A 17,271-nucleotide genomic window follows, 5' to 3' on the forward strand; every position below is an offset into this window, starting at 1 on the left:
TCTATCTATCTATCTATCTATCTATCTATCTATCTATCTATATATCTCTATGATCCAACACGTGCAAACCGAGAAGACTCAGGAGCACAGCATTACCATGATCCCAGATACACCAGTGCCGTGCACAGAAATAACTGGTCCACTTCAACCCAGAGGGTCCTGTCTTCCATGCCTAGTCGCTCTATCAGTAAGATAATTATTTGATGCTGTTTTTCATGTAAATTTTCATGTAAATTTACAACGTACAAATGATGAGTAATGATGAAGTTGCAATTTAGTACATTTAAGATATATTTACATTTAAGTTAAATTAAAATTAAATCAAATTTTTGCATTAAGCAGATGCTTTTATTCAAAGCAATATATATATATATATATATATATATATATATATATATACACACACACACAAATTTTACTTTATTACAAAGTGAATTTTTTTATGTAATTGTAAAAAAAAAATCATCAAAATATTTTCTCATTCAGTACACTTAAGCTGCCTTTTATTTAATTAACATTTGCTATCTGCAAGTAATTTTTTTTACATTAAAATACACTTTTTAAATTTGAAATGCACTGTGGAAAATGTAAGTTTGAAGGAATTTTCTAATGTATTTATTTTTTACAAGTGTTTTACCTTTATTCTGAATTTCACACGGCATTGCATTGTGTTTTAGAGTTTTACAGAAATGCCGTAAAATTAATGGATAATGTCTCGATAGTGAGCCGCCAGTACTTCTGTTATCTTGCAGATGTACTTCTTAATGTACACTACTAAGCTCAAGCTCATTCAATACAATTACAATTAAGTTCTAGAAATTTCCTCTGAACTGACTTTTGCATTTTCTTTTGATCAGCTGATGAAAATCAGTTTTCAGTCTTTGTTCAAAGTCAGTTCTTCTCAAGTTCACATTGACCACTGTAAGAAAAAGTGATGAGGACATTGAAGATCTTGATGAAGATGTTTATTGCAGCATAGTGTAACGAGGAGTTTCAGAGTTGTTCGGATCCAAATGCAGTGCTTTATTTAAGAATGGTCAAACAGGCAGAATTCAGGAACGGCGTTGGGTATGTCAGGGATATGAAGAATCATAAACAGTAACAAGCTGAGATCAGGGCAAGCAGCAGAGAATCAGAGTCAGTTAAACAATCCAACATCAGACACGGGAAGAACAAACACAAGGAAAAACGCTCGAAAATGTCAGACAGGCTAAACAAGACTTCGCAATGTGGCTGTGTGTGAGTACTGTTTATATGTGTGTGTAAATGAGGTTCAGGTGTGTAATCAGATGCAGGTGTGTAATCAAATGTGGGTGTGTGTGGCAGTCCCAAGAATGAGGCAGGATGGGAAATGGAGTTTGAATGGAAATGGGATGGAAACAACAATGCAGAGTCCTGAGGGGAGTGCCCTCTATTGGATTATGGGCACTCCAGCCAATGATCATGACATAATCCCCCCACAAGGAGCAGCTTCCAGACTCTTCATACAGTCTAGGAGGCCAGTGGAGCAGAGGTGGAACAGGGGGAGGGACGGAGGGCCAGGGCCACGTGGAAGTGGAGAGGCTGGGGACAGGTATAGACCCAGAAGTGCCGGAAGCCAGGGTGGAGCAGGCGGAACTAGAAACCTTCAGGGTGGAGCAGACGAGACTGAAGCCCACCAGGGCGTAGCAGAGGATCACCACAGCCGAGCAGATGAGACAGAAGCCCACCAGGGCGTAGCAGAGGATCACCACAGCCAAGCATAAGAGACAGGAGCCCACCAGGGCGGAGCAGAGGATCACCACAGCCGAGCAGAAGAGACAGGAGCCCACCAGGGCGTAGCAGAGGATCACCACAGCCGAGCAGACGAGACTGAAGCCCACCAGGGCGTAGCAGAGGATCGCCACAGCCGAGCAGATGAGACAGAAGCCCACCAGGGCGGAGCAGAGGATCACCACAGCCAAGCATAAGAGACAGGAGCCCACCAGGGCGTAGCAGAGGATCACCACAGCCGAGCAGATGAGACAGAAGCCCACCAGGGCGTAGCAGAGGATCACCACAGCCAAGCATAAGAGACAGGAGCCCACCAGGGCGGAGCAGAGGATCACCACAGCCGAGCAGATGAGACAGAAGCCCACCAGGGCGGAGCAGAGGATCACCACAGCCGAGCAGATGAGACAGAAGCCCACCAGGGCGTAGCAGAGGATCACCACAGCCGAGCAGATGAGACAGAAGCCCACCAGGGCGGAGCAGAGGATCACCACAGCCAAGCATAAGAGACAGGAGCCCACCAGGGCGTAGCAGAGGATCACCACAGCCGAGCAGATGAGACAGAAGCCCACCAGGGCGTAGCAGAGGATCACCACAGCCAAGCATAAGAGACAGGAGCCCACCAGGGCGGAGCAGAGGATCACCACAGCCGAGCAGATGAGACAGAAGCCCACCAGGGCGTAGCAGAGGATCACCACAGCCGAGCAGATGAGACAGAAGCCCACCAGGGCGTAGCAGAGGATCACCACAGCCGAGCAGACGAGACTGAAGCCCACCAGGGCGTAGCAGAGGATCACCACAGCCGAGCAGATGAGACAGAAGCCCACCAGGGCGTAGCAGAGGATCACCACAGCCGAGCAGATGAGACAAAAGCCCACCAGGGCATAGCAGAGGATCACCACAGCCGAGCAGATGAGACAGAAGCCCACCAGGGCGTAGCAGAGGATTACCACAGCCAAGCATAAGAGACAGGAGCCCACCAGGGCGGAGCAGAGGATCACCACAGCCGAGCAGATGAGACAGAAGCCCACCAGGGTGGAGCAGAGGACCACCACGTTGGCTCTGGGAGTTCGGCTGAGACGTGACGAGGCTCTGGGAGTTTGGCTGAGATGTGACGAGGCTCTGGGAGTTTGGCTGAGATGTGACGAGGCTCTGGGAGTTCGGCTGAGACGTGACGAGGCTCTGGGAGTTCGGCTGAGACGTGACGAGGCTCTGGGAGTTCGGCTGAGACGTGACGAGGCTCTGGGAGTTCAGCTGTTTGGCTGAGATGTGACGAGGTTCTGGAAGTTCAGCTGAGACGTGACAAAGCTCTGGTAGATCCGTGGTGATTTGACTGGGTTCATGAAGATCAACTGTGACCTGACTTAGTTCATGAAGATCAACTGTGACTTGACTTAGTTCATGAAGATCAACTGTGACTTGACTTAACTCAGAGAGGTTAATGGTGACTTGACTTTGTTCATGAAGATCAATGGTGACTTCACTCTGCTCATGAAGATCATTGGTGACTTGACTTTGCTCATGAAGATCAACTGTGACTTGACTTTGTTTATGAAGATCAACTGTGACTTGACTTTGTTCCTGAAGATCAACTGTGACTTGACTAGTCTCTGGGAAATCAACAGGGACATGAATTGACTCATGAAGTTGAACTGTTGTTGTACTTGACTCTTGGGTGTTAGTGGTGACTTGACCTGACTCTGGACGGTTGAGGGTGACCTGACTTGACTCTGGAATGTCGACGGGGACCTGACTTGTCTCTGGAAATTCAATGGGGACCTGACTTGACTCTGGAAAGTCGATGGGGACCTGACTTGACCCTGGAAAGTCGATGGGGACCTGACTTGACTCTGGAAAGTCGACGGGGACCTGACTTGACTCTGGAAAGTCGACAGGGACCTGACTTGAATCTGGAAAGTCGACAGGGACCTAACTTGACTCTGGAAAGTCGACGGGGACCTGACTTGACTCTGGAAAGTCGACGGGGACCTGACTTGACTCTGGAAAGTCGACGGGGACCTGACTTGACTCTGGAAAGTCGATGGGGACCTGACTTGAATCTGGAAAGTTGACGGGGACCTAACTTGACTCTGGAAAGTTGACGGGGACCTGACTTGAATCTGAAAAGTCGACGGGGACCTGACTTGAATCTGGAAAGTCGACGGGGACCTAACTTGAATCTGGAAAGTCGACGGGGACCTAACTTGACTCTGGAAAGTTGACGGGGACTTGACTTGAATCTGGAAAGTCGACGGGGACCTAACTTGACTCTGGAATGTCGACGGGGACCTAACTTGACTCTGGAAAGTCGACAGGGACCTAACTTGACTCTGGGAGATCAGTTGCGGCTGCCATCTGGTGCAGTGGCGCTGGGCTGGCGACCATGATAGGATGAGTCTCAGGGGCGGTGGCCAATTTTGTGCAGTGGCACTGGGGTGGCGGCCATCTTGTGCATCTCGTCATACACATCACCCACAGTAAATGCGGAGCCACTTATTTGAAGTGCCAGATCAATATAAATTTCAAGGGTCCAATGAGGTTTGTTCAAAGGCATGAGTGAGCCAAGCGGCTTAGATAGGCCACTACGAAAAAATATCATCGGACATATCTCGTCCATGATAGATAAATGGGCCAACTCAACAAAGTCCCTCACATAATCCTTGATGCGCCGAATTCCTTGACGTAGACACATAATTTGGCCTACTGGGTTCATGACTGACCTGGATGTACTCATTAAAGCTACTGGATCTTGGTTTGGGGAAGTCTTCTGTAATGAGGAGTGTCAGAGTCATTCGGATCCAAATGCAGTGCTTTATTTAAGAATGGTCCAACTGGCATTTTGCATCAAACATCCCCATACTATAATTGGTCACCATTTGCTCAGGATGTGATCATCCCAAATGGTCTACAAATAACATAACTGTTGACTTTCTTCTTCTCTGTAATAATTAAGCCATTTTGGGAAATGAGCATGATCAAACATATTATGGAGCGGAAACTGGGTCAAGGCAGACTATAATTTCTTACACCACCAACATCGTCAACAAATGTTTAATGTCCATGTGCCTTTTGCACTAGTATATATATATAAAAAATGCCACTATTTATTTTATTTTCAAATGCAGTGGCATTTACACATTAATCTACACTTTATATTTTATGGTACTTGTAGTTTGTTACTTGTAATACAGCTATTGTACATTGAGGTACAGAAGAGCAGAGTCCTCTCCACTAACAATGTATTTATTATCTACAGTTTCCAGTGTATGGTGTTACATTTATGATCCTTTTTTGCTTTGTCTTTCCTCAGGATTTCATCAGTTGAATGCGTTCTCCCGATCCACAGGGACACGTAGAAGACAACCTCCTAGCGTTGTGTCCACCACTCACCGCTCTACAGAGCACGATATCTTTAGAGAGCAGGATGAATGTGAGAATGATGGTTTGCAGCAGTAAAACACTCACAGTGCCAACTATCTGAAGCAATCAGGGCTCATATTATGATTAATCAAAATTTTCTTGATATTTAAAGATAAAATAATTTGATGTACTGTAAAACATACTAACTCTTCCTCCTCAGTGACTAAGAAATTCTTACTGAAACTAAACTGCAAGAATGACTCATTCTATACTTCTCCAATTTAATTTAACACTTGTGGACATAAAAGTCTTACAGGCACAGCAACGATAAACAGGCTGTATACAGCGAGATAATGGATGCAGAAATCTTATTTTGACATTAGAAGTGGACCTCTGACACTTTGTTACTGTGTTCTGGTTCTAGTTACCCAAAAGGAAGAGCTGATAAACAAACTACAAGGTTTGTCTGCTGGTGAATGTGTGCGTTTGTTGCGTGAAATGCCCCTTAGTGTCTCAGAGAAACGTCAGATCAGGTGACTTTAAGACAGCATTAGTGCATCTTTTAAAAATGATGTTACCTGAGTGCAAAAATTCATTTGTTCTCTGTGTTAGAATGGTTAAATTCATTTTTTTATTCATCACAGTCTTTACGTAATCTTATCTAAATGTGTTTTCAGAGCTTTGGTCTTCTGTTGGGAGGCTGGACAGCCTCTCTATGCTAACAGATCCTTGTGCTGCCATCAGTTTAAAACTTGGTTGTTGAAGGTGAATGTCTGCTTTCATTTAAGGATATGTTTACATGACAACAGTGTAGTCGAAAATGGGTTTTAAAAAAATTTCATGTGTACATGACAACATTTGTTCAAAAGGTTTTTATTTACACATATCCACGAAAACAGCCAAAAACACTGTATTATGTATAGCAGGTCAATAGTTTGCACTGTCATCTTGTTAGTAAACATTACCTGTAGGGAAGTGACGATTATATGTTGTTTATGATGCGTCTCCGCTGTTGGTTGTAATATTGGTGAAGTAAATCCACACTTTGCTGAAGAAACGTTAGCAAACTCTTGAGGAACAACAACACTGGCATGTACTCCACCACTGTTGTGTATGTTTATTCACGACATTAAAAATCAACACGTACTGCGCATGTCTACATACCAAACACATACTACTCACTCGCATGACGTCACCGTTTCCAAAGATTCCGGTTTGGGGTGTTTACCATACTGTATAAAAACAGTGTTTACACAGAAACGATAACGATGCCATTTTCAAAAACTTACACTTTGAAACCCATTTAAAAATATATGAGTTTTCAGTCCCCAAAATGCTGTTGACGTGTAAATGAACAGATTAAACACATAAAGTGTTTAAAAAAACGCATACATTTAGCATAAATTAAGCATAAATTAATTATATTTAATTAATTATTATTATTATTATTTTTAACATGTGTGGGGGGGGGGTCATGTGTGGTTGCTCTCTGAATGTTGTCCATGACTAAATATTATGTCATTAATACTAAGTAAAAAGCTTAATAAAAATGCAATTAATGAAAGATCAAATCAGTAGATTTTAACATGCCAAAATTGTTATTACGTTTTCTCTCAAGATGGCTGATTTGATTCCTTCTTTGCTTTAGCAAAGTAAGGGAACACCAGTTTGTACCCAATTCAAAATACAAATCACCATTGAAAGTGACATTTTTCAGTTTTCCAGAGTTTAATACTGAAAGAAGCAGGTCTTGATCCATCAATCTGTATGCACTCTTGTTTTTGATCTGTAGGGTTTGTGTGGTTGGCGCTATGGTAGAGTCTCCTGGCAGAAACCCATAGAGCTCTGGCAGGGAGAGCTCAAAACCATCAGAGATCACTTCGGCAGCGGGGTTCTGTCTTATTTCATCTTCCTCAGAAGACTGTTACTTTACAACATCCTCCTCTTCCTAATCAATGGATTTTTCCTGGTCCTACCACAAATCCAATTCCACCAAAAGAAACACACTTCCTCTGATGAGCTCTGGATGCTTACTGGCACGGTAAGGGTGATACTAAATGTCTAATTTTAAATGTTGGTGCTTTTTATGAGGTTTTCCAGTCTTTGGAAATTTAAGATGAGCAACATTTATATCACTTCTACTCTTTAGTGAACGTTTTGTTTTTTGTCTTTGTTTCTCAACAGGGCATCCTCACAGACTCGGTCATGTTTTATGGCCACTATTCCAATGAAAACTGCCAAATGTGTCCAGAAAATTACGACATACCACTGGCATATATTTTTACTATCGGAGCAGGCATGTTTATCACATGTGTAATGCTGGTTTACAGGTTTGTCTGTTTTCCTTGTACACTGTGTTAATTCAGTATCACATCATTAGCTTGCCCTGTGATTAAGTCAGATTTTGTTTATCTTTTCAGTATGTCTAAATCAATCGGAAAGAGTTTCCATGTCTTCAAGACTTCTGGTAACCTAGCTTTAAAGGTTTTCTGCTCTTGGGATTTTAAAGTCAGCAAGAAACAGTCTGTTAAACTGCAGTCGACGAACATCTGCACTCAGCTGAAGGTTTGTTTCAATATAACTATTCATGTTAAAACTAATTCATGCTCCAAATAATTGCACGAAAAAAATGTCATAGACAATGCGTATGCTATTAAAGTGAGATCACATTTTATGTTTGCAGTCAAACATGTGATATGAATAACAGTGTGTAATGCAAATGTTTAAGGTTTAAATAGCATATGAAACTAACATGAGGTTAAATAAATATAGCTGAAGGCCGAAAATCTCCAAAAAAGGGGATGAAAGGGTGGAGAAACTCAAAAAAGACATAAATGACATAACTCATCCTATTAACCACAGTTAACAAGGAACTCTGATCAATGAACTAAAGTACACAATTAATATATGTTTCCATTCCTCCCAGAGAAGTTCTAGAAAACTATATATAGTATTGACTAATCAATAACTAATGTAGATCAAATGATCACATTTTAACCACTACTTTAGTATTTACTTATAAGTAATTTAATTTACTTATAAGTAATTTATAAGTAATTTAAGATTATGGCGAGTTGTTAATTATTACTACATTTTATCATTCCTTTTACAGAGCTTACGGTGTTTACAAAGCCATTCGTTGGTCGACTTTCTTTAAAAAAGTGTAAACACTGTCGCACTTTCAACACTGTTTTTAGTCTGATTTAGTAACATCAGTAAAACCACTGCTGTGAAAGTCTGATGAAGGACGACCTGTTTGTCCAACCAAGGGCAGACAGGGACCACTGTGTTTGGTCAGACTGAAGCAGGAATGACACACTTTAATAATACGTAACGTCACGGGCAATGCTTTGTTGACTTTCACAGTGACGCTTGGATTTGAGTCAGTGTTTGTGTTTTAGGAGATGCTGTCTGAGCTCAGCTGTAGCAAACAGAAGAGGAACTTGTGTTCAACTTGGAGCTGCTTACACTTTCTTATATGGTCCATTTGCATCTTTTGCATAGCTGGCTGCATGCTGGGTGTTTACTACTTGCCCCCTATGTTTGACCAGATCTCTTCCAAGGTAAGGGTTTTGGTCATCGTCTTGAATAGACAACAGGAAGGCAACCGGATGCGTAACACTTAGGAAATCACACAATTCATGACAGAAAACACTAGTCACATCCTGTTCAGTTATTTTATTGCCTCGTTACGATGCAAACAGCTTTATTTTCAGCTCACTGCATTTTCTGCTCGGCTGTACAGCAGTGTTGGGGAAAGTTACTTTTAAAAGTTATGCATTAAAATATTGTGTTACTCCCTAAAAGGTAACTAATTACATTAGTCAGTTTTTTTGGAGAGTAATGCGTTGCATTACTTTTGAAATTTGGGCGAGGCTTGCTTGTTCGATTTTAAAGGGATACTCCACCCCAAAATTACAAGTTTGTCATTAATCACTAACCCCCATGTCGTTCCAAACCCGTAAAAACTTGAAGAATAGGATGCAGGAGAAGAAATTCAACACTCTTCAGCAATAAAAAAAGCTTGCTTATTAGTGTGATTGAATTGCATCACTGTAATAAAATGGAATTAAATAAAGGATATTTGTGTATTTAATTATCGCAGGTTTGTGTCATATTCTGAGTTTGCATTTCACAGATTTTAATCAAACAGTGGACTCTTTTCAGAAAGCTGTCGGTTTGCTGATGCTGCCTTTGTTGGTGTCATGCATCAGTCACCTCCTGCCTGGTTTCTTCAACATGTTATCTGGGGCAGAGCATTACGAATCCCCGAGCACTCAGATCTACGTGTCCATTGTGAGGTCAGGAAAGCCATCACCATTTGTTCACTTACTTTTTATTCACTTCCTGTTTAATTCTGAACTACGTTATATTTCCTTTCAGTATAGCATGAAGCATTTTAACATGCTTAATTGTTATTGCCTTTAATGCAATGCTTTAAATAGCCCATTTATTATCTATCATGTGTGACATTATAATTTAGCATGACTCTTATCTTGAGAACTACTCCGAACCTTTCAGAAACATTTGTCTCTTTTAGTCACAAGAAAGTCGTCCAACCAAAGCATTAAGTTGCATCACTTACTAACACAAGCAGTTATTTTTATGATGATATGTATATGATTATATAGATTATGGCAAGAAAGTTTGTTACCTAAAAATGTTCAAATATGTACAGTATATACCAAAGTCCATTTAAGGTATTGTATAGCCTTTGGCAATACCCATGAATTTCCTGTTAAGTTTGTTGTAACATAACATCAATAAGTCTCTGAGTGCTCATCAAGATCTTTCGCTTTCTTTGTTCGTAGGAACCTGTTGTTGAAGGGTTGCATTTTTGGGGTATTGTGTTACCACTGGCTCGAGCAACTTTGTTGCAGGAGGAATGGATTAAATACACACCAGGTGACCAAAAACTTGAAATCTGATTTTTATTTTTTTTATTTTATTCTGAAACAATATGTTGTGATTATTTTGACAATAATAACAAAACAATCCTTACAGTTTGTTGATACATGTGTATGAGAATATTAGAACTTTTAATAAAAATAAAAAAAACTATTTTTCTTATTATAAAAAAGCATAAAATATCATAATATGTTTGCAGATGTTTAAGAAACATGCTAAGTAAACATACTGTAGCAAACAATGCTACAGTCAGTTATGTTCCTTTGAAAATGTGCGTTCCGGGCCTGAATATCTGTCTTTGTTTTGGTTTGTGAAACCCGCCCACTGCCAGTTCAACCCAATTGAATTTCAGCACCCCGGGTTGCCAGTTGGTGCAAAACACAGCGTATTTAATTTCATCCATCGCCATGTACGCTCATTCCTGTTTGTGTCATCAATCTGGCAACCTGCAAGTGCATAAGGTCTGAGGAGGAGGAGCCGGGTGAAAAATCCCTCTTCAATATTTTGAATTTGGACTGCAATACCTAGTTCAACCACTCAGAGTCAATACTACATACAGCAGATTTAAGAGATATAGCTTATATACTGTATCTATGAGATTATTAGTTGAATATCAATTGAAGCAAGTCTGTTTTCATTTGTGCTTACTTGCAGTGCTGGGAAACACTGGTTGGACAAGAGGTTTACCGTTTGGTTATAATGGACCTGCTATTTGCAATTTCATACATCATCTTAGTAGAGTTTGTGTGGGGGTAAGTTCTCACGTTTCCAGATGATAGCAGGGATGTTGAGCTTAGTTTGTTGACTCTTTCTTCCCCTTCAGGCTGTGTATTAGAAACATGACGTTCAGAAGAAGGAAACTAGAGTTTGATATCGCAGAAGATGTTCTGGAGCTCATCTACGGCCAAACCCTTGTGTGGTACTGTCCTCTCCTCCTCAAGAAGAAACATTGCATTGTGTTCAGCTGGCTTCTCACTAACAGTCATTTCTGTGTTCTCTTTGTAGGTTTGGTGTGCTGTTTTCACCGCTCTTGCCTGCAGTGCAAATTGGGAAACTGTTTCTACTGTTCTACTTCAAAAAGGTGAAGATCTTCTTAGTCTTTTATATAGGCTTCATTGGGTTGAAGTGGATGGAGAATACAGGATCGAGTTTAATGCTTTCAATGTAAAAGTCTAGTTCCTTCCAAAATGAAATTCTGTCATCATTTATTTACCATCATGCTGTTCTTGAGAAAAAGGAGAAAACATAAGCTGAATGTAGTGCTTAGTGATTGGGAGTTCTGGAATACTGCCAAAAATACACAAAAAGCATCACAAAAGTGGATTGTGTGACTGATGCACTGTTTTTGTTCAATCCAAGAGTGAGGTTGTTATTTACTCATTTGTCATGGTTGGTCACATGACATCCAAGAAACAATGACATCACATCAAACCTATTTTAAAGTATTTGAATTAGACACAAGTGTGAATGACCTCACCAGCAGATGGGGACATTATAAGTTTTTGTTGTTTGTTTGTTTTTTATCTTTTCTTCACACATACTGTAGATATGGTTCTTAAGATTAGGAACATAGCCAGTTAAATGAGCTACCTTTTTACAGTCACACAAATTTCTTTACAAACACATTTTTTTGCATATCTACATCTAAGTAGTACCTTGAGGATACATATTATACTCTAATATGCTGATATGCATCTTCTTGGGGCAGATAAGTTACAAAGTCCCAGTAAAAAAAAAGTTGCAAAAATTGAATTTTTAAATGTATAAGAAATGTTTTATTTACTACATATTTTTAGTATGTCCAATATGCTTGTCACCCCCTTTATAGACGAGTTTGATGAGGAACTTCCAACTGCCCCAGAAACCCTGGAGGACCACTCAGATGAGCACACTGTTCATCAAGCTCCTGTTTTTCCCCTCCTTCACTGGGGCCCTTGCATGTGTCATTTACACAATGTGGAGGTTTGTCTCTTCAGAGGACACATTGACACAAAGCATATGATGTCAGTCATATAGAGATGTTAAAGTGCGAGTGTGTTTGGTTCTCTCAGGGTCAGGCCCTCATCAGACTGCGGGCCCTTTAGAAACCTCCACAGCATGTTTCTGCTGAACCTGGTGGACAACCCTTTGTTCCTCTTCATCGCCTCGGGCCTGTTCCTGTGAGTAGTCCTCACTCATGGGTCACTCCTGGGTGCATCAGATCAGATTTAGGTCATTTCTTTAAATCGTCACCTCTGTCTCTTTCCAGCACCGTTATATACATTCACATGCAAGTTTTGGATGGCCAAAAGATGATCATCGTGAGGTTACAAAAACAAATAGACAATGTGAGTATAATGAGCTTTGTTGTTCTTTAACCATTTTGGTTTTCTAGGTCATGACGCACAGCCTAATGATTTCTTGTTTTCATCTCATTCTTAGGAGGGTGAAGATAAGAAGTTCCTTATAGCCAAACTTCAGGCCCTCAATGAGGCGAGCGCCACGAGTCCTCATCCGCAGTAAGGTGAGCTTACAGTCTTTCCTTTAGACTAGAAATTCTCCTTTTACTTTACTTTGTGCATTCAGGATGTCTGATGTTCAGATAAATGAATATTTGAAGACAAATTCCACAGCTTTTTTTAACGTGTTGCAATGGTTCACTTCCTTCTTGTGAACAGGGATGTTTTCCTTGACCTCGTCACCTGCTCATTTATTTCACCCCGGAAGGCTGAATTCTACAGAAATGAATTCGGAAGAATACACTGTGGGAACCCCCTCAAAAAAACCATACCTGAGGAACCAGTGCGTCAATGTTTTGGTTTGTCAGTCCTTCATGCCGTTGTTTAAAGGTTATATTTTGTATGGTTGAGGAAGAGCAACAGGCTATCAATATGCAGTGTTTCTTGTATCAGGTTAATTATGAGATTCACTTCAGTTTATCTATCTGCTATGTTTTGAACGTTTTAAATCAATAAATGAATGCAACATATCTGAATGACCATTAATTGCTCTTATTTTAAATTGCTATTAACTCTGTGAAATACATATGTCTGATTTGTCAAATGCAGCATTCCATGATGATAAGCTTTCCACAGTGCAAGTGTTTTGTGATGAAGATCGGCTGACTGAACATTACTCCTTATTTTAACTGGTGTATATCCCTCGGACAAAGACTGCTAAGGTCACTTGAGATTGTAATGTATGGGGTATTTTGTCTGAACCTGTCAAACTGAGATCTGCTGAACTGTGGTCACATGGTCCAGAGCTCAGTTTACCGTGTGATGTTTTGCATTCTTTGGGAGGAGTTGCTTAAATCTGACATACACCTTATTAAGGAGCTGTAAGAAACCACTTTGGTTAATTTGGCTCCCAACATCAGATCATATCAACTACAACAGTCGTTCAGAGAGGTATGTGCATGTGTCTCCTCTCGCAATCCAGCTGTTAACCATTACTTTTACATTTCCCACATCTGTTAATCATTAAATGAAGTGGTTAATTCTGTTGTTTTTGTGTAAATGCTCGTTTTATGGTTCTTGGTCATATACTGATTGTATATGTATTTGTTTCTATGTATTTTTTGGTGAAATGTACTAGAAATTTGTAAATCCTAACATTTCTTCTCTCTCTCTCTCTCTCTCTCTCTCTCTCTCTCTCTCTCTCTCTCTCTCTCTCTCTCTCTCTCTCTCTCTCTCTCTCTGTAGAGTTTATTCAACAATGCATCCCCCACAACGTTTTTACATCCACCTCCCAGAAAAATATGAAGATTTTAAAAAATGGGGTGAATGGGTAAGCAATGTCAGAGCTCATGTTTCCTGTCCTGCACGAATTGATTTGCAGGGACATTTTATACAAAAAAATTTAATATAATTAATGGTTTCTAATGAATTCTTCATTTGAGTAGCTTTTAATTATACAATTAAATCAACAAAAGAAAACTGGGTATAAATAAGACAGTTTGAACAGAAGAGTAATCTGATTGGCTGAACAGAAATTGACCACAATCACATTTGTTTTCCAATTGACAGAAGCTACAGACATATTTTATGACAGTGAAATCAATGGTACCTGTCAGGTATTATTATTTACATTTATGCATTTAGTAGACACTTTTATCCAAAGCGACTTACAGTGCATTCAGGCTAACAGTTTTTACATAACATGTGTTCCCTGGGAATCGAACCCACAACCTTGCGCTGCTAATGCAATGCTCCACCACTGAGTGCCTTTTTATAAACAATGGTTTACAGCGCCTTTATTTGCCACTGGCTTTTAAATCTGTTTTAGGTGCAAGTTTAACATAAGTGGTATTTGGAAACTGAATGGATGGAGGTTTGTGATTTGATCGATGTCTTGTCTACCTCTCTTCATAGGACCATGGGATTTTCATCACTGATTTGAATCCATTGGTGAAACAGGGCGAGCTTCACGACTACTTTGAAAAATTTGGGACAATTACAGAATGTGTAGTAAGTTATTATTACATATTATTAATAATAAATATGTTATTATTTTATTCTCATGTATTTATCGATATATATATAAATAGAAAACACTATTATAACAAGGTAATGTTTATTTTATTCTAATATAGTTATTATATTTTATTGTCATCTCACATGTTATGGATCTGCATGTTCTGTAATGTATTTCTATAATAAAAATACATATCTGATATTCCTATTATATAATTAGCATCAAACAAACAATATAATTATTTTACTCGATGAATAACCCAAAAAAAAAAAAAAGAAAAGAAAGAAAGAAAAGTGATTGCACAGCCATCAATTAAGTGGCGATATGCCCTAAGTAAAAAAAGTGACTCGTCAATTCATGGCTCTGTTGAGAATGTCTTAGCAAACAGTGAAAAATAGTTAAGTTAATGGTGACTAGTTGGGAGAGAGAGAGAGAGAGAGAGAGAGAGAGAGAGAACACATTTTAGTATGTTGGGTGAAACATTTAACCCAAACGTCCTAGCACAGGGTTTGTTTATTTTTGATCCAGTGGTGTTTTGCCAAATTGACCCAAATTGCATTGTTTTTAACCCAGCAATTTGTCTGTAGTTTACGCCTAACCTGATTTTACCAAGTGAGACATGTTCCTGGGACAACATCGTTGTTGACCCTGGAACAACATTGTGATTAACCAATCAGATTTGAAGAACCAGTTTATAGATTTTGTGAAGTTTATGCTTAAAATCAGTGTTTGGTGCTTGTACGTCAGTGTCATTCATCTATCATTTCCTCTGATTTTAGGGATTACTCATGGTTAAGGTTAGGTTTAGGTGTAGGGATATGGTTAAGAATATATTTTTGGAGTAAAATGTTGTTCCAGGGTCAACAAAATATGTTGACCTAGGAACACATCGGACTTGGCAAAATCAGGACGTGCGTAGTTTACTTAGTTAATCTCATGTTTTTCATGATCTTTACTGTAAACTTTGGCTCCTCTTGTAATTTATGAACTTTTCTCAATGAACAGTTCACAATCGACAAGTCATCGGGATGGCCAAAGGGTGTGGGCTTTGTGAGATATTCATCTTCAACACAGGCTAAAGCAGCCGAAAAGGCTGGGCCGCACTGTCTTGGAGGCTTTCCCTTAAAGATCAACAGAGTTATTACAGAAAAAGTAAGTCAATCTATAATTCCTACTAAAAAAAGACTAGCTTAGACTTCTGTGCTGGTTTGGTGCTGCTCATGAAGGGGAACCAGCATAGCCATGACCTTCACCAGCAAAAAAATGGTGCTTCTGATTAATCTGCAGTGTGTTTCCCAAAAGCATTATGGTTGCATATTCTGTTGTTACAGATAGTGTTCAGTGGAACTTGCAACCTTAGTTGGCTAACAGTGCTTGTGGGAAACGCACCCCTGGTTTACCAAAGGAGGCTTGCTAGTTAAGATAGACTAAAGTTGTGGTCACATTTACTGTTGCTCTGTGAAATTGTGTGTGCAAAATCCAGTTATTCCAGTGGTTTCACTCATATTCATGTTGGTCGCAAGAATTCGCTGTGTTGAGAAATAAAAACAGGCTTGTTTTGAAAGTGATTTTTGAGTGAGCTGTGCCTTTTACATCTCTACACTACTGAGAAGAGAAAGTCGATCTTTCTTTGCATGCAAAATTTTGTTAATGTGATCACACCCTAAGAAGGCATGGTTGGGACACCAGCATCCCATACCGAAGACCAGCATCCAAAACACAACATCGCCTACACTGATGAGCAGCAGGGCTGGTCTTTTCAACCCTAGAACTGTAGAAATCTATTCAATAATGTCCTTTAATCTCAATATGACAGTTGCTTGGTTTGGGACTGTTTGCGTTACTTCTTGTAATTCCAGGCTGTGTTGTCATGAAGTCAGGAAAAAGCAGTGACATGGCATTTCAAGTTTTAAGGTTTAACATTTTAAGATGATCGGCTCAAAACAGCCTGGTGGGAGAAGTGTACTGTCATGAGCAGATTGCATAGCATGCACTGCCATTGAGATGAATGAGAATGATAAAAGATTATTTTCTGCAGGTACTAAAGATCTCATTTTATGATTTGTAATAGAGAACACCTTGAACCCAGTCACAGCTCTCTCTCTCTCTCTCTCTCTCTTCTTCCAGTTAAATACTCCTCCATGCCAAGCCTTTCAGACAGACTGTGTGTGAACTAGAAGTGGAGTATAGGAGCACCGGAAGTGATTTACACTAAACCTCATCCTAACACAATGTGAACTAAACGTTTCTGCAGGATAAACCAGAGTATATTGTTAAATTTTGTACCTAGCATTCAGTTTGATTTAATGTCTGTATGCCCTACTGTAAATGATAACTTTTATATGTATTTCTCAAATGTTGAAGAGCATGCTTGGTGCATAATAACACTTTTGCATTAGGATTAATATTTTCCCGTGGAAAACATCTTTTATGTTATACTTGGATTAGCCTAGTTAATGTATAATTAAACTCTTTATTAACGAATAATTTTGTTTCAATTTGTGAAAATACCATGCTATCTGTTCTCATACAAACTATGTGAAAATAGCATAAATAGGCCATGGTTATAAATGCAACTACACAGATGCATTACATTATGTGGACCAAGGAGCACTAAAACATACATACACAATAAAAGATATTTCAGGACGAGATGCAACATTTTTCGTCAAATATTTATCCATCAAGAACACTTAAAGGGATACTCCACCCCAAAATGAAAAATGTGTTATTAATCACTTACCCCCATAAAAACCCGTAAAAGCTTTGTTCGTCTTCGGGACATACAGTATATGTATT

General features: G+C 39.7%; 1 protein-coding gene across 1 annotated transcript; it reads left to right on the plus strand.

Annotated features, from left to right (window-relative positions):
• The first annotated feature begins 5,957 nt into the window (after window positions 1-5,957).
• Window positions 5,958-17,029, plus strand: LOC113054519 (transmembrane channel-like protein 6). The gene is made up of 19 exons (XM_026220131.1): window positions 5,958-5,978; window positions 6,902-7,150; window positions 7,294-7,439; window positions 7,530-7,674; window positions 8,511-8,672; window positions 9,277-9,410; window positions 9,921-10,014; window positions 10,672-10,769; window positions 10,841-10,936; window positions 11,023-11,098; window positions 11,846-11,979; window positions 12,069-12,176; window positions 12,266-12,344; window positions 12,439-12,520; window positions 12,675-13,406; window positions 13,701-13,785; window positions 14,370-14,465; window positions 15,478-15,624; window positions 16,600-17,029. The coding sequence occupies exons 1-14, from the start codon at window positions 5,958-5,960 to the stop codon at window positions 12,517-12,519; spliced, it is 1,623 nt and encodes a 540-aa protein (XP_026075916.1). The 3' UTR covers window position 12,520; window positions 12,675-13,406; window positions 13,701-13,785; window positions 14,370-14,465; window positions 15,478-15,624; window positions 16,600-17,029.
• The last annotated feature ends 242 nt before the right edge of the window (window positions 17,030-17,271 follow it).

Source organism: Carassius auratus, chromosome 3 (genome assembly GCF_003368295.1).
Source record: "Carassius auratus strain Wakin chromosome 3, ASM336829v1, whole genome shotgun sequence".
Lineage (NCBI taxonomy): Eukaryota > Metazoa > Chordata > Actinopteri > Cypriniformes > Cyprinidae > Carassius > Carassius auratus.

What these genes read in the sequence shown, in the direction of transcription:
- LOC113054519 (XM_026220131.1), top strand. Translation starts at nt 5,958, where the DNA reads ATGACAACATTTGTTCAAAAG. An exon ending in TCTGGATGCTTACTGGCACG is followed by an intron (nt 7,151 to 7,293) that starts GTAAGGGTGATA and finishes GTTTCTCAACAG; the next exon opens with GGCATCCTCACAGACTCGGT. An exon ending in ACATCTGCACTCAGCTGAAG is followed by an intron (nt 7,675 to 8,510) that starts GTTTGTTTCAAT and finishes TTTGTGTTTTAG; the next exon opens with GAGATGCTGTCTGAGCTCAG.